The following is a 25,411-nucleotide window of genomic DNA, read 5'->3' on the forward strand; positions in this document are numbered from 1 at the left end:
TATTTTTAATGATGTTATCACTAACAGGCAAACAGTCCCTTAATAAAACAAAAACAGTTTCTATATAAAGCCTGGTGTACATGTCCTGAGTCAGTCATCTAAAAACAAACGCTGTGATTGTTTCCGTTGTGCTCTTAGAGCCCTTAATGGCCCTACTGTGCAGATATGCAAAACATCAACCGAGGAAATATAACCGTGTGTGTTATGCAGCTTTCAATAACTGTTTTCCCATATTCACTTGCAGTCCCAGCAGTGGGGTTAAACCCACAGGGTCAGGGAAAAGACGGAAAGGCCACGTAGGAGGATCTTTTCAGCATGGCTGTGCCAGCTCGTTCCTAAACACTATGACTTACGACTTTAACAAACATGCAGGGGTAAAAGCCACCCAAAGGGTTTAAAGGGTAGATCTGTGTGTGTGTGTGTGTGTGTGTGTGTGTGTGTGTGTGTGTGTGATGTTTGGTACCATTCCATTTTTGCCAAGCAATCCCAAGAGGTGGCTTGAAAAAAAAATGTACACACAGACATCAGCGTGCATAGTTTCATTGTCTCAGGTGCCAAAGATGGTGAGGAGTTTGCTGTCCAGTCTCTGTTTGGAATTACTAATTTATAGCTTAATTTAGAGTTTCCTTTATTCAGAGATTTTTGAAATATAAATGTAGGATAGCCAGAAATTGAACACTCTGTTTTGAGCATAATGGTAGAAAATTGGCCTTCCCTTTAAAAATACAAAGTTTTTTCAGGACATTCGGGATGACAGTTTTCCTTGAACAGTTAACCCTGCGTGGTTTCCTTATAGAACCCCTTGACCTCCTCCTGTTTAATTCTTTCCCAATATTGAGTGCACCTTTCTAACACACCTTGCCATGAAGATTTTATTTTCCTTACTCTTTCACAACTTGTATCATCTAAATATAATGTCTTCTTTTTCTTAATAACCACTGGGTTCCATTTGAGTCAATCTTTTGGCACATAACCTTATTGAGATTATAATTGCATGCATTTTTAAAATCCTCTTCCTAGAGCTTCCTCCTAACACAAGATAATGTCTATGAAATTGTCTTGGCAATCAATAGAGTGGTTTTCCAATAGAAGGTTATTTTTAGTTTTACTATCATGGATGTGATGTAACCTCAGGGTGCACCGTAGACTTATTCCTTCTCATTTCTGCCTTTTTACTGCTCCAGCTTTTGCCTCAACTCATCTCATTCACATATTCTTTCAACAGATATTAATTAAGTGCTTACTCTGTGTTAGGGAGCTGAGATTCTATGTTCTATTTCTACCGTTAAGGAGTGGTCCCTAATTTCCATCAGCATCTCACAGGTAAACTACACAAGAGTTAATAGCCACTGATTCAAAGGTGATAATTGTGTATATGTGTAATACATACTTTAAAATGCATCAAATTAGGCAGAACTGTGAGTTTGGTGTCCATTTTAGCACAACTCCTGTATCTTGCCAAATATGCACTTACAATGATCTTCTCTCCATAGTAAATCCTTCCCTCCATTCGCCCCGGCTCAAAATCCATATACTGTTCCAAGGAAACTCATAACTGTTTTTTATGCTTCTGTCAGTCAATTTCTCCAGAATCTGTACTGTTTTCTTTCCGTGTAAGTCACCTTACCCATTTCCTCTAGGTCCTGATGCCAGAAGAGAAGTTGATAAACTAGTTCATATTCTTTTGCCCTTTCTGTAGTTACTTCTATCATAGTTAATTTTAACTGTTCGCTGAACTAATTCAAGGTTAGTTTGTATAAGGCAACTCTAATAACATATAGTAATAACTTGTTATCAACCTAATACTTCATCATCAGGAGCCTCATTAGGAAGAAATAGTATAGAACTTTCGTGCTTATGGTATAAGAGCAAGAGTCTCTCCATGGCACATTGCAGACAAGTTTACAAAAGGAAGTGTGTAATATATGTAGCAATTTGTTAATTATTGATAGTTTATTGTTAGCATTTTATATTTTACAAAGCATTTGCATATACATAATCAAATTGGATTTAAACTATAATCCTTTGAGTTTCTAATTATCTTTTTAATAAACAAATCAAATGAACCTCATAGGATATAGAAGATGGAATTTTTGCTCTACTGTTTGCCAGTACTTGCTAGAGCCAGGGCTCGAACTCACACTTTCTGAATCTATCCTGATTTGCTTTTCATTTCACCATAGCTGTATCCAGATTTTGAGAAGTGAGCTTAAAATTAAATACAGGAAATTAGCTTTCCTTTACCATAGCCCTGGATTTTTTATAAGAATTGAAAGAGATACATGAAAGTCATGCAAATAAATTTTGATATGATATTTTGGAATTCCTTATTTCATGAGAAATGGAAATAGAAAGAAAAAAAGTTTACATGACCATTTCTAATTTAAGATTACACTCTGAATCACATTATTCAACTTTGTTATTAGTTTCTATTGCCTAATGAAACCCAGAGTACTACAGTAGGAGTGAACTAGGATTGAGAATATGATTGAACCCAATTTAAATGACTGTGTCTGATGTCTGAATATAAGTTTCAAATAAATCTTTTAAACAGCAACCATTAGTATTTTAGATTATTCATGCCTGTACTCCAGTTGAATAATGTGGCTGATGAGTTTACAAGAACATCAATAAATGTAACTTTCTATATAATTGTGGTGGAAATGTATCAAAAAGGCAAAGACACATTTACATTTTGATAAATAACTATTCATAGAGCCATATTCTCTAGAATAGTTGTTAACATTTGTTTTACTTTTCCAGTATAAAAAATATAACATTTTCATGCAAAATCCCAGATCACTTGTAAACATTAAATACGGAGACTTTTTTATTTTAATAATGTTGCTATCTACTTACATCAAGATGAATAAATGTGAATTCCCTTGGAACGTATGGTTTTTCTAAAAGCGAATATTTTTCTACTTGGAATTTATGATGTAATAAAAGACATGAGACACAAAAAGACACACACACACACACACACACACACACACACACTCACAAGAACTTGAAAGAGAATTTATAATTCAAACCCAAAGGGATTAGTTATGAAAATAACAACTGAGTAGATTTTATTAACAGGAAAGAAAACATTTTAAAAGTAGAGGCCCATTATTTTTTTAAACAACATTGTTCCTTAGGATATCCTGCTAAATTGTTATGTGTGATAAGATTGGATGGAAAAAAAAGCTGTCTTACAGAGGCATCAATCTTACTGATAGTCATTTATTGATATGTGACTTAGAATACAAGGAGAATCATGAGATGAGATGATAAGCAGAATGAAATATCGTTTTTTCATACTTCATTGATTTTGGATTTTTAAACATTTTCTTATCTTCCACCTCTGCTTTCTCTTTATCTTGGCCATTATATTCTAATTGATCCTAATTGATTGTATGTTGTTATAACTGTCATTATATTTATTATGTAATTATTAAAATGTTAATCAGTATTTTTCTGGGTAGCAGATGAAATCATTTGTGACATTGTATTATGTGCGGCTCTATCTTCCCCGCAACCGAATTAAAATACAAGAAAGTTATAAGCCACTCTTTTTTAGGAATTTAAAAATAACAAGAACTCCTTTGAGAACTGGCATAACTGCTGGTCCCCTATGGATATGGAGTACTTAAAAAAATTGTACCCTAGTTAATGCACCTTTCAGAAGTGCTTACTTTATTCTTAGAAGGCGACACCCTTCCCTGCCTCTAATTTGCCATCCCAGGTGTAGGGAGGGCCTGTTTTGTATTTGGTTGAACTTTTTCTAATTTGACAAAATGAAGCAAGAAAAGTTAAGAAGCCTTTAAAATGGTATTAGTAAACCTTATAATCAATTGCTTGCTTTGAAATTTTGTGTTTATGTGACTCAATTCTTTTTCAGTCAATATAGGTGAAATGTCCACTCAACTGTTGTTGTTTTTTTTTTTAATTTTTTAATGTTTATTTTGAAAGAGAGAGAGAGTGACAGAGTATGAATGGGGAAAGGGAGGGAGGGAGGAAGACACAGAATCCGGAGCAGGCTCTTGGCTCTGAGCTGTCAGCATAGAGCCCAATGTGGGGCTCAGACTCATGAACCATGAGATCATGTTCCTAGCTGAAGTCAGGTGTTTAACTGACTGAGACACCCAGGCACCCCATCTACTCAACTAATTTTTAAGAATTTTTATAAGAGATGATAGAGAATATGAAGTTTTACATGTGTGTGACACTAGAATTTGTCTCGTTCTTCCTACTAGTTTTGTTTTGTTTTCATTTGAGGAAATGGAAGCCTGGAGAAGTTGTTACATGTCCAAAGTAGTTGATATGCTTTGGACCCTAAGTCATTTTCTATACGTATCCCAAAGTATTCAAAATGTTATGCCCTGTTCTAGTTATCAGTAGCCGTGTAACAAATTGTCCCACCGATTGATTAGTGCCTTAAACCACCAAACATTTAAAATCTTAACTTGTGTGGATCAGAATTGGGCTGCAGCTTAGCTGAGTGCTTCTGGTTTAAGGTCTCTCATGAGGTTTCAACTCTCCTGTCAGCCTGTGCTGTAGCCTCATCTAAAGGGTCAACCGGGCAGGGGGCTTCTGCTTTCAAGCCAGCTCACATGGTTTCTGGCGGGCCTCAGTTCCTGGTCACAGGTACCTCCATAGGGCTGTCTCGTGACACAACAGCTGGTTTATCCTAGGGCAAGAATATAAGAGAAAGATGGAGAGATAAATGGAAACTATAAACTTTTTGTAACTGAAACTTGGAAGGGACAGCCCAACACATTTGATTTTCTGTATTTGTTAGATCTGACTCAGATTAATGGGGAAGGCTCTAGATATAAATAACAGGAGGGAGGAACCATCAGAGGCCATTTTAGAGGCTACTACATACCTACCACAAGCCCAGAGAAAATATTCTCCAAGTACATGTCAAGTACATTCTAGGAGGTATTAATTATTTAACTCTGCACATTAAAATATCCTACAGGTAATGAAATTGGAATACAAACTCTTCATTAAACAATAGTATTCTCTGTATGTTAGTCTTACCATGGTCAGGTAAGAGTGTCCTTATACTTATGAAATAGGCACTGACACTTTCAGATTAAAAGGGAAGATGGTTCAAACATATGCAAACACACACACAGAACAAGAGAGGGAGAGAGACAGAGAAATTATTTCAAATTTTTTTAATGTTTTTTTATTTCTGAGAGACAGAGAGAGACAGCGCCAGCAGGGGAGGGTCAGAGAGAGAGGGAGATACTGAATCTGAAACAGGCTCCAGGCTCTGAGCTAGCTGTCAGCACAGAGCCTGACGCGGGGCTCGAACCTTCGAACCGTGAGATCATGACCTGAGCCAAAGCCGGACACTTAACCGACTGAGCCACCCAAGTGCCCCAAATTTCCAACCCAACATGGCAAAATGCAAACAATTGGTGAATTTGAGTGAGGAGTTGAGTTAGTTTGCTAGGGCTGATTTAACAAATTGCCACAGTCTTGATGGCTTAAAACAAAAATTAGTTTTCCTACTGGAGTTCTGGAAGACAGAGATCTAAAAAGTCAAAGTATTCCCAGGCATAAGCACCCCACAAACCCCCGCAAGAGGCTATAACAGAGAATCCGTGCTTTACCTCTTGTAGCTTTTGGTGACTGTCAGCATCATGCATTTACTATGGCTGGGAAATTCTGATCTCCGTTTCCCTCTCCACTCTGTCTTCTCTTCTTCACTGTGGATCTCATCTGTCTCTCTCAAGTCTCACTCTGCTTTTCTCTTATAATGACACTTGTCACTGGATTTAGCACTCATCCTAAACCAGGATGATCTCCTCACCTCAAGATATTTAACTTAATCACATCCGTAGAAATCCTCTTTCCAAGCAAGCTACCATTACTCGGTTCCAGGGATTAGGCATGGATATGTATTTTACGGGGGCTACTGTGCAGTGCACTCCAGGAGGATATAGGAATTCTTTGCAATTCTTGCAATGCTTCCATAAGTTTAAAATTATTTGAAATCAGAATATTCAAGAACAAAAAACAGATTACATTGTCAAATGCTGTAATAATCCAAAAAAAATGCCACCTGACAAGCTTTCTTTTAAAGATAAAACTTTAAAAAGTATGTGCAGATATATCAAGTTGGAATACGGTGTTTTGTGAATTTGTGCTTCATCATTGTTCACTGTTTGAAGTCAGTGGAGTTAGGTAATGTCAAAATTCTTTTCCATGTTGTCTGGCCTCTCAAACATTTGCTTTAATCTTCTTAGAACATTTAGGATATCAAAGGTCATTTTATTTCAAAAGGAAGAACTATATTACCAATTTTACTATCTTTGTAAGAAGACTAAATAAGACTTTCTATGATGTTAATTGCCACAAGATGACAACTTTTTAGTAGGGTCTTGAAGCCCAAAGGAATATTTTTGTTTTGTGTGTTTGATCTTTGATTAGTGTGTCTTCTTTTCAAAAATGTATATTGATCCGAAGAATCACCCTTTATTTTTCGTTTCTTTAGTCGTCACTGTGCCATAAATTTTATTGTTTCTTAACTCTGTATTTAGTTAGGGTGGTCTTATGTAGTATCTCTACTATGTAAAAGGACTAATGAATGGATCCAATACTGCGAGTCTATACCGAATGATAGTTGAAACCATGAGGACCAAGACAAGCATGAGCATTCTGTTGAAGCAACTACATAAAAACAGATGACACACATGCATGTGCGCGCACACACATAAATGGAGCAATTTTCCTCCTCTATCGGGAAAAATGGAGTAGCTAATGAAATAATGATGGAGGACAAAATATTTCATAACTATAGGAATTGGCTACTTAATGCTTGGGATCAGTCACTCCAGTCCAGATTGAGCTGCTTGAGGCTTGTAGATTATGTTTTTCAGCATTCTGTCCTCAGTGTCTAGCACGTTGTTTATGTTAAGTAAATATTGACTATGTAAATATGTGTGTCATGAGTGATTTTATAAATTAATTTTCACAACAGCCAAACATAGTCAAGCATAAATGTATTGAAGTTAAATCAAATAGTCATAAGAATGATGAAACTTAGACTCAAATGTGTGTGTGTGTGTGTGTGTGTGTGTGTGTGTGTGTGTGTACATTCGTATGGTGCTTTTTTCTTGGATGATCTTTAAAGAATTGTGGACTCAGTCTCTAAAGCTGAAAGCAAACTCAGGTGGTCATCTGGTTTCATGCCTCTCTTCAAGAGACAAGCAATTATTATCCCCATGATCTATTAAGCCACATTTTCTTTAGCATGTGACAGCTAAGGTGATGCTGATCGAAAAATATTGCTCTCCATTCTCAAACAATTTCACATGCACATAGATGTTTAACAAGTGCCTTTTTGGAGCTATTATGAGAAAACACTAGCAGCCTTGGTCTGGAGAAGTAATTTATGACAGCTAGGTAAAGGGTGTCCAAGATCATCTTGATCACATTAGCCATGCAGTAGCCCTACCCCTGCACGGCAGTCTTTCTTCAACCCCGGTGACAAGAGTGATAAAAAAAATAACGACACAGTGAGTCCTACTTTAGCTGCTTACTCTGTTTCTTCTTCTAGAACCTGCTGCCTCAGATCACCTGTCAGTAAGTCAACAGAGAAGGGAGTGAAAGGAGAGACTGCAGAGGAGCGAATGTAGCATGAGAAGGGAGGCAGTTAATAGAAGGCTTGTGTCCAACACTCTCCTCCCCAAACTCGCTTCCCTTGTGGTTTGTTAACTGGAAATGTGGAAGGGTGAGGGAGATGAACTTAACTTGTTCTGACATTAGTTAGAGACAGAGAAGTGTGGCTACTTCCATAATATTTCTGCCCCAGAGAGAGGTAATTGGAAAATGTGTTGTGTGGTTAGGTGTTGTAATGAAAAATAAAGGAATGATCGAGAACAGTGGAATCAAATTATAAGCATAAAGGCAAGTGTGCTGAAGTTTTTAGCCACTTGCAAAATTGAGAGATACTATCAGGACTGTGCAAATACATTGCTCTGATTAATTTTCCTGGGGTGAAATATGAAAATATTTATAAAATTGAGAATCCTGCCATGAATAAAATTTTCTCTGTGGTATAATAACCTAAAATAAGCCATAACTTGTAGGTGTCTTAAATAAAACTGTAAAAAAAATGTTTAAATAATAAAGAACTGGGTGAAAAGATTGCATCATGAGAATAAAAAGAATCCATATTGGGACGTGACTCTAAGATGCTTAAAACATTGAAGAATATTCAATAGACAAAGTAGAGATTAGTTTATCTTAGAGGGTTTATATTTGATGTTTTAAATATTGTTATGGAAGTTATGTTTCATTACCCTTTCTTTGGACTCCTTTTTCATGTATAAAGGACTAGTTTTTCAATAGGAAGGTAAAAAGTATTCAGGGTCAATAGAATTAGACCTTTAGTTTTAATGATACTGAATAATTCATTTATAATTTAGGAATATATTTGATTCCAGTTTTTCCTTTTAGTCATAAAATGGCAAATTTTAATTGCACATTCTTTTATAGATTGCTTAAGAATATATTTGAACAAATCATTGATATAAAGGAAGGGTTAATTGAGGAACAAACATACTAATATACAAAGCATTTCTTTTATATGAAGCTCTAGAAATATTCTATTGTCAATCCAAATAGAACAAACTAAAATGAGATAATTGGGAAGGTGCCCATAAAGTCAGCCTGAGTATATTATCACAACTATATGTGAGATAATATTTGTTTTAAAAAGATTCTATGGCACTGTAAACTCAGTCTCATTAGAGACTGCATTTAAAAGGCTTATAAAGTTACTCATTAATGTTATCTTGTTGTATCTCCACAGCTTTTTCATTAAAGAAAATTCAGCAGAAAGCATTTTCTCCTGATAGCAGGAACCAATTTGCAATAAATGTTCTGGAAACCACTAGGGAAGCCATTACTGAGGTCTAATAAAAACAGACAAGCGTAACTTGTTCTATATTTTTGTTTCAATCACATACAGATGAGACCCCGCTTTCCACACCAACCGCAAGAGACAGCCTTGACAAACTCTCTCTAACTGGGCATGGACAACCACTACCTCCAGGTTTTCCACCTCCTTTTCTGTTTCCTGATGGACTGTCTTCCATAGAGACCCTTCTGACTAACATACAGGTAGGCCTCTTTGTTACCTGCGAGAAAGGAACGTGGAAGACTCAGCTATAAATTTTTCCCAAATTCATACTGTTCCAGCTTCATCCGCTCATGAGGTTGACTAAATCATGACATAGAACTTTTTCCAGCAGTTCAAAATTTTAAACTTGCTACACTAGTCAAACTGGTTTAGAAATATCCAAATGTGTATCCTCAGCCTTAATAAAAGCTTCGATAAAAATGACCTGGGCATTTAAAAACTCATTCGGTCCCAGTGCTCTCCTCATGGCCAACTGATGGGAGGAATCTAACTGTTTAAGTTTGTCTCTGATTTACTAAACGACGGCACACCAGTTCTAATAAATATTTAGTTATTTTTAAACTGCTGGCCTTCCAGTGAGGAAATGATATGTTTAGTCACTTAAAATATGTCTAATATAAAAGAATCCAAAAAATCCCTTCTTTCATAAATAAGTTTGTTTCAGTTAATAGGGTTTCTTCAAAGAACAGACTTCAAAAAGCTATACAAAACTTTGCACGGATTTCCTATGTAGTCCCCAGGATGTATATTTTACGTACAGTACATTATGAATCAAAAATACTTACAGTTAACAATAACATAGAGCATGGAGCCAAAATAATAAGAGTGTTTGGGACACAAGAAAGCATAATTCTCTTGCCCACACATGAAGCGATCATGTGGACCCCAGATGGAGATTTTTACCCTCTACTTCTCTGTATTTGGAGGAGCTAATAGTAAGAATGTGTTTGAAGATACTGTGCTGTTACTTTTGTTGTGTTTTCTCTTTTTTAATTTTTTATGCTAGTACTTGATTCTTAGTGATATTTTTCTGTACACATTTCCTACCATATTAAACTTTCTCCCAGTAGAAATGTAATTAATTTTATTTACCTCTCCAAAGACATAACAGAAGGCCTTTAATGTAACCTATCTTCTCATCTATTAATGTGGCATTTTTAATACTAATGTAATTAGAGTTTCCAGAACTGTATTCAACTTTAGGTTTTATATCTCAGTAATTGAAATAAATCATCAATATAGCCTAAACTTAATCAAGGCCAAATAATTGATTATATTTTTAAATAAACATACAATTTTTTTCTAAGTTTGATCCATATTATTGTTTTTTTTAATGAGGTAAAGATTTTAATGAATTTCTCTTTTGTTAAATTAAATGATTTCAGAAAATATCCCTAAACATTTCTGAATTTACACTCTCAAAATAAGGGAATAATTAATTTTGTTATATTTAGAACTCCATGTGAAACAAAGAAAAAGTGAAGAATTTACTTAAAATTCTCCATCCAGTTGTATGTATCTTCATTAACTAAAATGTGTTTAAGCAGCAAACTGGTCATTTAATTTCAGTTTCAGCAGAGAAAATATTTCTGGGTTTCATCAGTATAAACCAGCTTGCTCATCTGAAGAATGGGTTCACACATGGACTCTTACGTTGTGTGTGAATATCATGTCTCTGAGTCACATACTGCTGGTTTGGGAGCATTTATCTACCTACCCCATGCCAGCTTTCTCAGACTACAGATGTATCTGCATCACCTCAAACTGTAATTATTTCTTCAAAGAAAGAAGAAGACAGAAAAGGAAACCCCAGTTTCAAAATGCACAGACTTTAGACAAATATGTTATTGAAGTTATCTCTAGATTTTAATATACTCTCTTTCTGACCTTCCAGACAAACTTGAGGACATATTTTAGCAAGAGTTGATAATAGGACAATAGTCGAGGGAAGCTAAATTGTTTATTGTCAGTCCCTAATCATAGATCTCTGGGTCTGTCAAAGCTAGACCACCTACAATAAGAATATTTTGTTAAAAATAAATTATGCTTCTCCACTTCAGTGCATTCACATACGTGCACATAAGGGAAAATAAAGATTAAAAATCTTACTGAGTTCCATGCATAGGAATACACACACATATGCAATACATGCACACATATATACATATATATACACACACATGTACACATACATACACACATACACACATGTTTACTGGATTTATGTTCAGTAATGGTTTCACGTCATTTTGCAAAAGGTTATAAATGCTAGTTCCTTTATTATTGCCACATTTATTGAGTTATAGTAATATTCTAGGAATGGTATAGAATGTTTAAGCAGTCATGACCCTGGCTTATTGGTCATATAGTATAAGTGTGTTTGCTGTCCAAATTCTAATTTGGGTAATTACATTCTGCCTACGTCAATTTCCTCTGCAATTTCAATTATATATAATGGGGTTCTCTGCTTTTTATTTCAAAATGGTAACATACTTTTTGTGTGGTAAGTTTAAAACTCCATATTTCTCTTAGAGATATTTTATCAGGATGGCAATGAAAAAAATTGAGTTAAAAATGTTTACATGTTTCAAATCATACAATACCATGTGTGAAATTAAAGCTATCTTATGTATATTTACTATTTTAATTAAACTTAAGACATTGGGTTATATTTCAATTTAATGTATATGTCTATTTTTCTTACAATTAATGACCAAAATCTCTTCAATAGAATGTGTTTAAGGGTTTATTTTCTAATGTTAAATGATTCCATAAAATGATATTCCATATTTGATAAAAATCTCAATTTTCAGATTTATAATGGTTAGACAGATGTCCATTTCGTGCCATATCCAAATTGAGTTTTCATAAATGATTTTTCTTCTCTGTTTTAAAAGAAGACCTGTAGAAATACTGTACACTAGTATTTTTAAATATACTATATATACTAAATATGTATATCTACCATAAAGGATAGTAATTTCATGGAAGTGAGTGATATGGATTCATTCCAGATTTTGCTTTTTATGATTTTTTAAAAAGAATATTTTACGTGGATTTTGTTTTTCTCAATGTGAGCAAACTTTTCGTATGGCTTCCTTATTCAAACATGTCCTTGGAGAACTCCCTGTGAGATTTTAAGTGAGGAAACTAGAATTTCAGTGTCAATTTACTGAATGTGACACCTTCGAACATGGGCTACCCAATGAACACACTTAAAGGAGAATTTCCAATTCTCAATCCAAGCTGTCATGCCGTAAATCAAAGCTACAACCTATTTGGGAACAAAGAATTTACATTGTTTATCTTATTATAAGAATAGCTTACCATGACTTACAAGTATTAAAGTAAGAATAGGTAAATAAATTAAAAAGGGAAAGTAAAATAAGGTAGAGAGGATGATATTTAGTTATGGGTGAGGATGGCATGGAGGATAGATGCCAGAAGGGGATATGTGAATGAAGTTTGGTTCACTGTGATTTGTGTATATGGAGGAATTAAATACACAGGGAAGACCTGAAAAGGTTGTTGAAATCACAGTAAATGACAGTCCCAGACTGCAACACTATGGCCTAATAAATAAACATTATCCAACTATGGTATTTATAAAATATTCTCTAATTTCTGTGTTTGACAAAAGAAAATGAAGAAGAAGTTGACTCACTACTGAGTCCAAAACACTTTGATTATATATCTTTCAGTTTTACATTTCAGTGCCATGGTCAATAATGTGTACATTTTAAAAAAGTTAACAGGTTTTTTTTTGCATTTTAATATGTCATTTTAATTATAACAGACAAAATAATTAGGAGGAAACTTTCAAAAAGATAAAGAACAAAATAGGACATTGGCTTCAAAATATGAGTGGAATAAGATCAGATATATTGGTGTTACATTATATTTTTTATGTTTAATCATAGTTAATCACATTTAATCATATATGGTTTTTTTTGTTTCATTACCAATTTATGGAGAGAGCTCATTAAAAAACAAAACAAAACAAAAAGAAAATGGTGAAATATTCAGTATTCTAAACACAGTTTACGATGATGAAGAGAATAGCATTAGTTTCTTAGAAGTCTGGACTACATACTGTCCTCACTCACTAATTGATATCATATATCACAACAATAGTAATAGTGATACTAGTAAAAACTAACAGTTATTGAACAATCTTTTTTATTTTTAATTTTTTTTACGTTTTTTTTATTTTTGAGAGACAGAGAGAGAAAGCACGAGCAAGGGAGGGTCAGTGAGAGAGGGAGATACTGAATCCAGACAGGCTCCAAGCTCTGAGCTAGCTGTCAGCACCGAGCCTGACACGGGGCTCAAACCCACAAATCATGAGATCATGATCTGAACTGAAGTCGGACGTTTAACTGACTGAGCCACCCAGGTGCCCCTTAGTTATTGAACAATCTTAATGTGTCATTATATCGGAAAAAAAATACTATTTTTGTCTTCTGCTCTCAGTACCCTACTACAACATCACTTCACCTCCGACACTTGCTCACCAAAAGTCTGATGGTGTTTTCTACACCAAACAATTCTGCAACACTGGCTGGATACCGTACAATTTAACTCAGTTATCTACCTGGAGACAGCATCCCACAGGTTAAGAGTTCAGTCCCACTAGATTGCCCCTTACCCAAATGTCAGATGAAAATTGAGGGTTATAACCCGTGCTACTGACCAACCAGGTATATGTAGATCAGAGGTTCCCATCACCCCCCTCCGCAGTTTCACTTAATTTGCTAGAGCAGTTCACAGAACTCAGGAAAACATTTTATTTACTAGATTACCAGTTTGTTATCAAGGGACCTAACTCAGGTACAGTCAGATAGAAGAGATGCATAAGGCATGGTATGTGGAAGGGGTGCCTAACTCTCGTGCCCTCTCTGAACACGCCACCTCCCCAGTACCTCCAAGTGTTGACCAGCCCAGAAGCCTCTTTGAACTCTGCTTGAACTCTTTTGAGTTTTCATACAGTTTCCATTATATTGGTATGCTTGATTAAATCACCCAAGTTGTTGATTAATTCAACTTATAGCCCTCTGTCCTCCCACAGATCGGGAGGTGGGGCTGAAATTTCCATCCTTCTAATCACAGAGTTAGTTCCCCTGACAACCACCCCACATCCTTGGGGCTTTCCAAAGGTCACCTGGTTGAAATGAACTCTGGTGTAATTGGAGGGGCTTATTATAAATAACAAACACCCATTTCACCATTTTGCTCTTTTCACTTAGGAAATTCCACCCATTGTAAGACCTCTGTACCAGGATTGAGATGAACACCAAATATGTCTTTCTTACTATAAATCACCATGTCCACAGTTCATCACTGTGCTAATTCTATATCATGTTACATTGAATCATGTTTGTAATCCCACATAGTGGATCTCATTATTAGCTCCATTTTACAGATGAGTAAATGGAGGCAGACAAGTTTTTGATCAAGGTCATACAATGGTGATGGAATCTGGATTTAAATATAGGTAGGATAATTACAGAGCGCATGTTGCCATATTGCTATACATGATCATATAAATCACAAGATGGGTTTTATACCTGGAAGTGCTTTTGAGGGAGTGTCTGTTATTGACTGACTTTGGAGAACATTAACCATAATATCAAACTAAGTATAGTTGTATCTCTTGTTATAAGAACTTCTGTGAAAAGGTATTGGTTGACACTGTTCTATTATATATTTGTTTGTCTACAAAAGTTCCTGGATTCTAGAAACACTTTCTCATCCAGGAAACAAACACTGAATGAAAACAAAAAGTTTAAATAAGCTTGATTTAAGCATAACAGCTTACTAGTTTGGGATTTTAACAAGTCATCTGTTCTTTCTGGACCTTGTTTTCTTGTTGTTGTTTTCAATTTTAAAAGGTTTTAAGTAGAGTGGGTAATCACTAAAATCCCCTTCAAGTAGGATGGTTACTCTCATTAGAGGCAGTGCATTATTGAGCAGAATTTTGTCACATTAATTCCAGTGACACTCAAAGAACTTTGATTCTGATACCATCTGACTCTGAAACAATTTTTGTAGAAAAAACAAACATGGTGAACAAACATCGAGGCTTTTCCTTTAGGATCTAACTAGTAGATTAAGAAATGTTTCCTTCATATCAGTATTACTGTAAGTTCTCTTATACAAGCAGATATTTGTACTTTCTAGGTTATAGAAATAGTTGAAAAGCTGCTATACCAATCACAATGCCCTCCTGAAAAGAAATGCGTATAGACACATTCTCTGAAAAATGATTAAAATAATTGAATTTACAAGGTAGATCATTTTAGTAAACAAAATATGTGTGTATATGACAACAGTCAGGCCTCATGAGAAAAAAATTTGAGGCCAAACAACCATTGTCTCTTATAATTGCTGTGCCATAGAGTAAACCTGAAATGCATTTCTTTAGAATTGTCATTGTGCAACATTATAACCGACCTCCCCCTGGAGAAAAATTCATGTTTTAAACCTGTGTCTCTTGCTGTAATTCATCATCACAGAATTGTCATCGCAGAATTTTGCTCAATACTGCATGTCCACGGGAGACTCAGCATTTAGTGTGACCTTTGCATATGATCTACCTGGAAAATTTACAGAAGTTACACAAATCTGAAAGTACTATTATCACTGATGGTTAAAATGGTGTCTTAATGATTTGTAGATGTTGTGAACACTATTTGCCATTGCTTTCCCAGCCCCCTGCTGCACTGAAATTTAATCGGTTGTCTGTATTTTTTGCAGCAAAGCTGTCACGGGCAATAACATATTTTTGCATATGTATCAGTTTGGCTCTAGTGCAGATTTTTGTTCACACTGGACTCCTACTGATATGCACTGATTTAAAGTCTAAAAATGAAACTTAATTTTATATAGCTTATAAGTAGCCCCTGGAGGGTATTGGATCTTAAAGCTAGTATTTTTCAGACATAATCAGCAGGAATAGGTAATGTATTACCATTAGGGACATTAGCAGCAACTGTAGCAAAAGAAAACAGAAAAACAGAAATGCTCTTAGCAACTTCCTACCTTACAACAAATACTAATATAAAATTGCACAGATTAGAGTTACAGTTTAACATTATTCAACATGTTTATTCATAATGACTTTCATATTTAAGGAACACCAAAATATTGTGTTTTGTCAGCCAAGGACAATAATAGTTTAATAGTAATTTATTTTAAACAGCTACTGATAATACAACCAATCAACACATTAAGTGGTGCCAACATTGGCATCTTGCTAAATAATCTCTAGACATTGCACAGAGAGTACATCTTTCAAAGATAAGTCAACAAGAGCAATCAGAGCAGAAAATTAGAATTTGGTATCTTAGAATTAAAATACAGCTAAACTAAAGTTTTAATTGGGGTGATCTAAAAGGGCACTTGATGTAATGATCTCTTTCATTTGTTACTAATTGTTTGTTCCTGATGAAGAAGAAACATACACAGGAATGTTGCCGAATTGAGTTAAGATGGCAGTTTCCTTAGCAGCTATGTTTTATTGTTAAAAACAAAAGAGGAGGGAGGGGCAAACAGCCATGAAGAAACTCTGCAGCTTGCTTCACATCACAAGAATTATACCAGGAAATTCAGGGTCAGGTATAACAGACATGAAATCATTTATATGTGCTCGAATGAGAATAAAATGCGTGTGGTAATGCTACGTTGGTGAGCTGATCTGAGAGTTGATGAGCTAATCTACTGGGCTAACACATCAAGCCAGAGTTGAAGTTCCAGATTCGGACTGCTTACGTTGTCTCTTGCAAGAGGGGTCATATCCGAGATCAGATCTACAAACTAGCACCAACTTCTATTTGGTTTATAATTTCAACTGAAAATGTTCGTCTCTGGTGTTCCCAGACCAAGCCAAAATATCTTCTACTTCAAAAAGGCATTTTGTACTGCCGAGATGATAAGCATAGATATGTTAGCTCTAATGTTATTAATAAATTTCTAAAGGATATTAGGAGAGAACACACACAGAATACTTTTTCTAAACTTTCATAATCTCATTTTCAAGAGTCTCAGAATATGACTCAATTTTTCATTATCAAAGAGTAAATCAACTTACATATATATCTCATATGTAAATGCATATATATATTTAAGATTCCATTATCAGGTGTATAAATACCATATCCTATTGAGTTATACTGTCAAATAGTCCCCTAAACGTTATTCTCAACTTATTGTAACCATTTTAGATGACTTTTTAAAAAATAATACACTATTAATCACTAGGTTTTGGATCCCTTACATGTATTACATATGTCAGAAAAATACTCCAGTGTTATAATTTCTTGTCATCAAATTTTTGGAATCTCCTATATGGTAGGCACTCTCTGGGCCTACCAAATGAAAGAAAATGTCCCTGCCTCAGAGAGCTTACATTTTAGTGGAGGAGACATGGCATAAAGCAGTAAACAAATACATACATGACATTACATAATAATAAATTATAAGAAGAATTCTGAGGAGGGACTAAAGAGACGGGTTGGAGGGCTTTTCCAGATAGGGTGGTATGTAAAGGCCTTTCTTGAGTGGTAACTAGACAGGTGACATGAAGGGAGGACATAAACCATGCAAAAAATGGGAGGAAAAGCATTCAGGAAGAGAACAGAGAGCAAAGTCCCTGGTTCAGAAACCAATTTTCTTGAGAAATGGAAAGATAAGCATTGTGTCCAGTGTAATCTCAGTTAGGAATGGTGGAGAATGAGCTCCAAGAAATAGATGGGTACTGCTAGGTTCCCTTGGGGCTGTGCGTGAGCAGGGGAGGGCCAGAGAGAGAGGGAGACACAGACTCTGAAGCAGGCTCCAGGCTCGACATGGGGCTCGAACCCATGAACTGCAAGATCATGACCTGAGCCGAAGTCGGATGCTTAACCAACTGAGCCACCCAGGCGTGCCGGATTGTCATTTCTGAGGTCCTATCTTTTACCATGCTGATGTGCTGCCCGCATTTACCTTTAGATCTGGATATTCTAATTAGAAGCAATCAAACCTACATGGAAGAAACATTTGTCTTCCTAATACACTTTAAATAGATTTAGAAATTCTGTGCTTTAGTTACAGTACTTGTCCTAGTAAATACAGAGTGAATGTACAAGAATGAAAGAATGTGTTAAGTTGGTTCTTTTTTACAGATGCTTTTAGTAACAAATGAAATGTGCTGTGCACCAAAATATTACAATTCTGAAATGCCTTCTTCACACAGGGGCTCTTGAAAGTTGCCATAGATAATGCCAGAGCTCAAGAAAAACAAGTCCAACTGGAAAAAACAGAGCTGAAGATGGATTTTTTAAGGGAAAGAGAACTAAGAGAAACTCTTGAGAAGCAGTTGGCTATGGAACAAAAGAACAGAGGTATTTCTAAACTTCCAAATATGTATAGTACTTTATATAAAATATTCAATCGAGCAATATTATGTTTGGTGATTTACTAAGAGATTATATAGCTTTTTTGTTAATTTACTGTCGCTGAAGTTCACAGCAGGATTTGAATCCTGAGCTCATTGTATTTTTTTTTCTTCTCCAGAGTACGTGGTTTCTCTCTGTTCATACCACAGGGAATTGAAATATATCTATTTTATCATTAATCACATCATTTTTACTGCTCTTAGCGCTTAACAAGTAATATAAGAATGAGCTCTGATGACAGCCATGAAGAAAAATTTTGTATTTATTTACAATTGCCTTTTGAAAAACTTAAGAGATAAGTCATAAAGCTAAAATAGAAAATACTGATTATTCAAGTGAAGATTTAGTAAATATTTATCAACTGAAATTGAACACTGATGAATATCTGAACAAATGACCAAAGTTGAGTGTTTGTATAATTTTCCCTCTGAATGGCTCATTTTCATCCAACAAGGTCAAGTACACATTAATGTATAAACCAATGTGAATACTTATTAGGTAAAAATAATAATATTACCAATCTATAAGTTCCTTCTTCTAACACACTTTACAGTGCATGTACAAGATGATTTTGAAGGTCATTCATATGTGAGTGTTTATATTATGTATGAGATTAAGAATATTTTTTTATAACCAGCTTTCCCTTTGCCTCAACAAGTACTCCAGAGGGAGAGCACCTATTCTCTCTTTTAATAAGTATCCAATATAAATATTCCATGCATTCTTCTTTAGTTTTACACAGTCATTTGGAAATCATTGTTTCTGTTTTGTCTTTCAAACCAGCAGGACTTAGTAGATTTTTTTATTAGTTACTAGGAAGCAATAGCTAGTGGGTTTCTGGGATGAGGCTGATTGGGGAAGCCGTCACTGTATTTGTATGGCACACTTCTAGATAAAGTTGTTTCATATAGGTTTAGGTACTAAAGTAATCAAGACAAGATAGACATTGATAATGGGATGTGTTCTATGTGAATAATGAAGATTGGTTAAAGAGTTCATGAGTTCATTATGTAGAACCATTGTCCATGAGATAGCCATGTCTTGATTTTTTTCTAACCTGGAGAATTCTTTTTTTTTTTTTTGACAAGACTTAAAGCTAGATACTTGAATTCCTAAAGTAATCTTTTGGTTGCTTGAGAGAAGTTCAGAATTTTATTAGTTCAAATCCATTGGAGGCTTTATCTTGTTGCTTTCTTTAACCACTAGAGGGCAAAACATTTCACAGATCAACTTATGAACCTCTCATTTAATTAATTTTGAGCAATAAATTAAAGGTAATAGCTATCAATACCTATCTATCATATATGTATCTGTTGAAGCAGTGCACTATGCTGAAGAGAGAACATGGCAATATCATTTGGTTCAATCAGAGAGGAGGAAACAGTAACCAGTCAATGGCAAGGCACTGGGTATTTGGATTTTAGTACCATGGACATATACAATCTAAATAAATAATTCATAAATTACTATTTTTTTTCCTAAAGATAAACAGTCATCTTTGGGAAGAGATATAGTAGGCAAATAATTTTGTTAATATGGCTCTCACACTATTTTTTATTTAAGAAAATGCACATTTATTTATTTTTGAGAGAGACAGAGATAGAATGCGAGCAGGAGAGGGGCAGAGAGAGGGAGACACAGAATCCAAAGCAGGCTCCAGGCTCCAAGCTGTCAGCCCAGAGCCTGATATGGGGCTTGAATTCAGAAACAGTGAGATCATGACCTAAGCCAAAGTCAGATACTTAACCTACTGAGCCACCCAGGCGCCCCACATTCACACTATTAAATAAGGAAAATTAGCATTTATTCAAAACCAGTTTTTTCATTATAAGACTGTAGCCCATGTACATTTTGATAAAAACAGTCTCTGTTAATATAGGGTACCAGCAACAATAAACTCCACAAGTTAATGGTCTGCCATCTCAACAGTATTTATAAGCATTGGATGTATGGAAATTAAAAATTGAAACAAATTCTTACTTGAACCTTTATTATTTTAGATTGTATTTTGACTAAATACAATTTTGACTAAATAATGTTGTAATTCTTTAATCTGCAGTAAAAAATCAAAAAGTAAACTTGGAATGACTACTCCTTATGACTAATTCTACTAAAAGGATTTTTTCATACTGATTCTGTCATATTCACATCCACAATGTTTATCAACCAGCAAAATATATATAATATATGTATAGTCATAAAAAATTTGCATGGACCCCATATGCTGACTGCTAACCTTATATAAATTGTAAAAGTTGAAACAATTATCATACTGAAAGTATAGTTAACATACATTTTATGAACATCATTTATTTGTTACTATTTATTGATTACATATTATATACAAATATTTAAATTGTCCACTAGGAGGAAATGAATCATAATTAACTTTTTGTATCATAACCTCATTTTTATATAAATACCACATCATTGCCAGCAATAGCATATTATTATTATTATTAGTGAGGCTTTATTTTCTACCAGATTTCAGCAGAATAAAATATAATTTTCTTAAAATATGTTATAATGCATATATATTTGCTTTAAAGAAATTATTGATATCTCTGAGAAAATTCCAATAGCTTCATCCCCAAAAAGACTGCTTATATGTTAATAATTAAGAGTAGTTAGCTTGTTAGATGCAATAATATTTATTGCATTTTTTTTTAATTTTAGAGAAAAATTCTTAACTGTTTTGCAAAACAACTATAGGGGAAATGTTCCATTTGCTGGTCAAAAATTGGTGCTTCATAAAGAGATAGGAGGCATGCTTATAAAGGCTGCATTATTCTAACTGCTCTGACTATTCTGATTCAAGGACAGAAACTAATCCACAAAATTTAATCAGGCTTCCTTTATCGGTGTATATAAATATTTACTAACATTAATTTCCTCTTAAATCTGTCCCAAATGATGACAATTAAAGGTATCTTCATAATATAATAGTAGAAAGCTACATAAAAATTGGCCTCCTTGGATATTCACTGGAATTTATTTTAGGTAAAGGTGAGATTTTTTTTTTTTTTAACTTTCTCTGCAAGGTAGACTCGGCCTAACAGGAAAAAAAATATATATATATGTATATATATGTAATTTATATAGATATAATGAGAAACATTGATCATTTGTAAGTTTGAGCATTGCAAAAACATTTTAAAATATAATCTACAAACACTCTTTCCTAGCCATAGTTCAAAAGAGGCTAAAGAAAGAGAAGAAGGCAAAGAGAAAATTACAGGAAGCACTTGAATTTGAGACAAAACGGCGTGAGCAAGCAGAACAAACACTAAAGCAGGCAGCTTCTACAGATGGTCTCAGGGTCTTAAATGGTAAGAGGGTGCATCTTTATGCATGGCTAACTAGCTTTCGTTTTTAGTACTCAAAAGAGAAGTTAAACCTGTGTTTGGGGTCTTGTAGTTTTCTGTGTCTAGTGCTTCTGTAAACTGTGCTTGTAGCTGAGAGAGAATGGTGAGACGCGGTCACATGTGTTGGAGAAATGCTTTATTTCATAGGTGCCTTCACTGCCTCGTTACTTAACGTCAGTATCTGAGACTTGACCTTGCTTTCCTGTTTAACCAGCCCTGTCTCTACTGAAATAGGCCAAAATATTAATCCGAGCCCTCCCTCCCCTCCCCCTACCCCATGTTATGAACAGTTCCGCAGTACTTATTTATCTATTCAAATATTTCGATTCTTATGGTTATGCTCTTTGTTCAACCTTTACAAGATGACACAGATTTATATAATTTTAATTCGGCACCAAAGTAACAGGTTGCTCTTTTTTTTAAAGGACAATAGAATCAAATGAAATATGTGTCACTCTTACCTTTCTGTGCTTTTAGACTCTCTGACCCCAGAGATAGAGGCTGACCGCAGTGGCAGCAGAACAGATGCTGAGAGGACAATACAAGGTAGGAATTTGCAAAAGGCTATAAATCTAGATCTTGCTCTATGAGTTTTTCCTCAGCTTTAGCCTGCTATTCAAGCATGTAGCCTACCATCTGGGCCACATCAAAACAAGTTCAAACAAGGTCAAGTTCATCTTGCTTGTTTATATGAGTGAATTCATTTTGTGCTGATAGATTTTCTTTAAATTAACAGGTCATTTCTGTTTATACAATGCAATTAAAACGGAATAATTAATTTTAAACAATGTATGATTTAATCTTGGACACAGTAAATGTGTTTTATTGAATGCTTGAAGCCCATCTCATGCAGGAAAGGTTTATAAGTTCTATACCCTGTGAATAAAAGCATGGGTTAATCAAATAGGTAGTTCTTAAATTTGAAAATTTCTCCTTCTCTTTTTTTGTGACAGATACGGCAAGGTACATGCAAAATAGACTGGTTGAATGTTAACAATAAATAAGATTGTTTAGTCCTCTGTGGATTTCCTGAATGTTCTGTATGCCATTGTACACATTTTAATAACACAAATCTGCTGAGCAAAATCATATATAGAATACTAAAGGGAGTTGTGTTAAACACTCAAAAGAGCTAAGTATGTATATTGCCGAGACCACACCATTAGGAAAGAACAAAATCTGAAGGTAACATTTATAGTCTAACATCTATTCTAGGCAATAAACTCAGTCTAACAACATGAATACTAAACAGTAAAAAGAGTATTTGTTTTCTATTTTAAATGAAGATGGTTCTTCAAAGGGAAGCCGAAAATGATTAACTGCTATAACCCTCCCAATTGCTTTTATTTTGCATTTTAAGCTCAATCATTTTAGGGATATTGTTTGACATTAATTGTACTACTTAATCAGCTCCAAAAGTGTCATTTTCAGTTTAGTGTAAAGGAAATATACTTTTGTAAAGTGTCAGATATGTAGTAAGTAAAAACCAGAAATTTGACAAAACATTCCTGAAGAATGTTTTTGCCATATATTTTACCAAAAAACATGGTAATTACTATCTTAAATCCCAAGAATTGAACCATATGTTATTTTAGATATCTCCTTATAGATACATGATTAATGCAATTGTACATGTGGGAAAGTCTTATTTTTTTAGAGCATTATGGATATCAGCAAAATTATGGGCCTGTGTATTAAAATCATAAGATTTCTGTTGAAGTTCTCTCAAAAATTTTATACAGATGTTAACAAATGAGTAATATCAAAGCCAGTCCTTTTTATCAGGGATGATAACTTCAATAAGGTCAATGTAAATATCAGTCCTAATTTGTGTGTAGGAACCACTCATGCACTAACTGAGTGCATGGCCAAAGTGGTCTAAGAAAGCATATGAGTCTTCAGGTAGATGTGGTACCTAAATTACCTGGTATCTACAGAATCCTCAAGGTTGTCAAACTCAATCCAAGAAAAATGATAGAATATATTCCTGCACAGTCATGGAAGATTTGTTGTCAGTGTTAAGAAGGAATTGAGCAATGATTAAACATTGTGCATGGTTGACCTGATGTTTATTCCAGGAATTTGCTATCAGTAATATTTTGGTCATCAACAAGGCTAGAGTTATTTTAATTTTAATTTGTAAAATTCACATAGATTCAAATATACACTTTAATATGGATAAAGTCTTGCTGTGTAAGGTTGAAGTTTTGACTACCCTCAATTTCTATTGTGATTTGCTTATTCTGAGTACAATTTTAAGTCATAGATTGCCTTACTTTTGCAATCCAGAATGCTCTCAGTTGAGTAACAAAGAAAACCCATGAAACAACTTTATAATTAAGTCAATAAAACATTTGAAGCAGAATTATACATAGTAACCTAAAGCCAAATATAATTGATTATGGAGTTATTTAATGCTTTATTTTAGTTGTAGTATAAAATCCTATTCATCTCATTCATTCATTCAGCTGGTCAATTAGAAATATATGTTCCTGAATTCTAATGTGAATAATCAGTAATACTCTACTTTTATCATACTTATCTTTGGATTTAATGGTTTTATTCTATTGTTCAAAAGCACAATTCATTTAAAAAAACACCTAATATTCATGGTTTTAATAAGATGCTATGATTTTTTCTCAAATGTAATAACAAATGGTAGATGAATCTGTACTTTTATATTTTAGTTGCTAAAAAGGTATTTCAATAGCAGTTGCAGCACCCAAGGCATTTCAAATACCAGGCAGAGCGAGGAGATCACTTTTGCTGCTCTCACCCCACTAAATAAGTTCATTTAGCCCTTGGAAGCTTTTTGTTTTTAACCTGGGACTACATTAATATGTTTGGAACACAGAAAAAATTAACTACAAACAGAAGAAATCAAATATAAAAAAAACCTATTGAGTTAAATTCCAAGTCTAAGCACAACTGGGAAGGGCAAAGAAAGAATTGGAATTCCTTGCTAATTGGTGAAATGGTCTATGTCACTTGGGGAGCCATGAGCACTTGCTGCTTCACAATATAAGAATGACACAAACTTCGTCTCTTACTCCGTTTGCTTTTCTCTGTTGTGGCATAGCCATGCCCAGGTGTTGTGAGACTCTTTGTATTTTTTCAATATCCCGGTTCAACTGTAAGTGAAATTATTTTCTGTTCCAAAATAAACTCAACTTAATTAGGAAAGACAAAGGAAACCCACATTTCTCTATGCTTGTCATGAATTTATTATTTTTAACATTCTGGCAATAAAAAAATGCCATGCTTGGCCCAAGAGTTAGTCACCAAGCAGTTGGGCACTTAAATACCACTCAAGTGCCAGGTAATTACCTCCAAATAAGCACCTCGGATTAGACTCAATATTGCCTCAATGATGTAAAGTACCACTATTTCTGTAAAAACTATAGAGGAGGGGAGGAGGAAACCAGAAAGAAGTTTGGAAAATATTCCTGAGCAAAGAAACTCTAAATAATTTACTGACTTGTGATTCATAAAATAAATCATCTCATGCTACACAGGGATAAACTCTTCATTGCTGATATTTCTAGAAACGAACTCAAAATTCACAAGTTTGGTGGAGATAGTATGGATAGAGAATAAACATAAAAAAATTTAAAAAACAACTCTTTTCAGGAGCTGAATTATATGACTAGCTCCCGTGGCTTGAGTCTTACAGATTTATATGT

The 25,411-nt window shown here is 34.5% G+C and overlaps 1 protein-coding gene across 1 annotated transcript in view; it reads left to right on the forward strand.

Moving 5' to 3' along the window:
- DACH1 (dachshund family transcription factor 1) overlaps positions 1-22,744 on the forward strand; it is a gene marked incomplete at its 5' end in the record, with an annotated part of 389,294 nt that extends 366,550 nt beyond the window's left edge. The window contains 5 exons of the mRNA XM_029938452.1: positions 8,978-9,129; positions 18,162-18,309; positions 21,549-21,692; positions 22,206-22,274; positions 22,682-22,744. Coding sequence (XP_029794312.1) covers positions 8,978-9,129; positions 18,162-18,309; positions 21,549-21,692; positions 22,206-22,274; positions 22,682-22,722 — 554 coding nt within the window. The remainder of the gene's footprint in view (positions 1-8,977; positions 9,130-18,161; positions 18,310-21,548; positions 21,693-22,205; positions 22,275-22,681) is intronic.
- Between the last annotated feature and the right edge of the window lie 2,667 nt (positions 22,745-25,411).

This window comes from Suricata suricatta, chromosome 4, assembly GCF_006229205.1.
Source record: "Suricata suricatta isolate VVHF042 chromosome 4, meerkat_22Aug2017_6uvM2_HiC, whole genome shotgun sequence".
NCBI classification, from domain to species: domain Eukaryota; kingdom Metazoa; phylum Chordata; class Mammalia; order Carnivora; family Herpestidae; genus Suricata; species Suricata suricatta.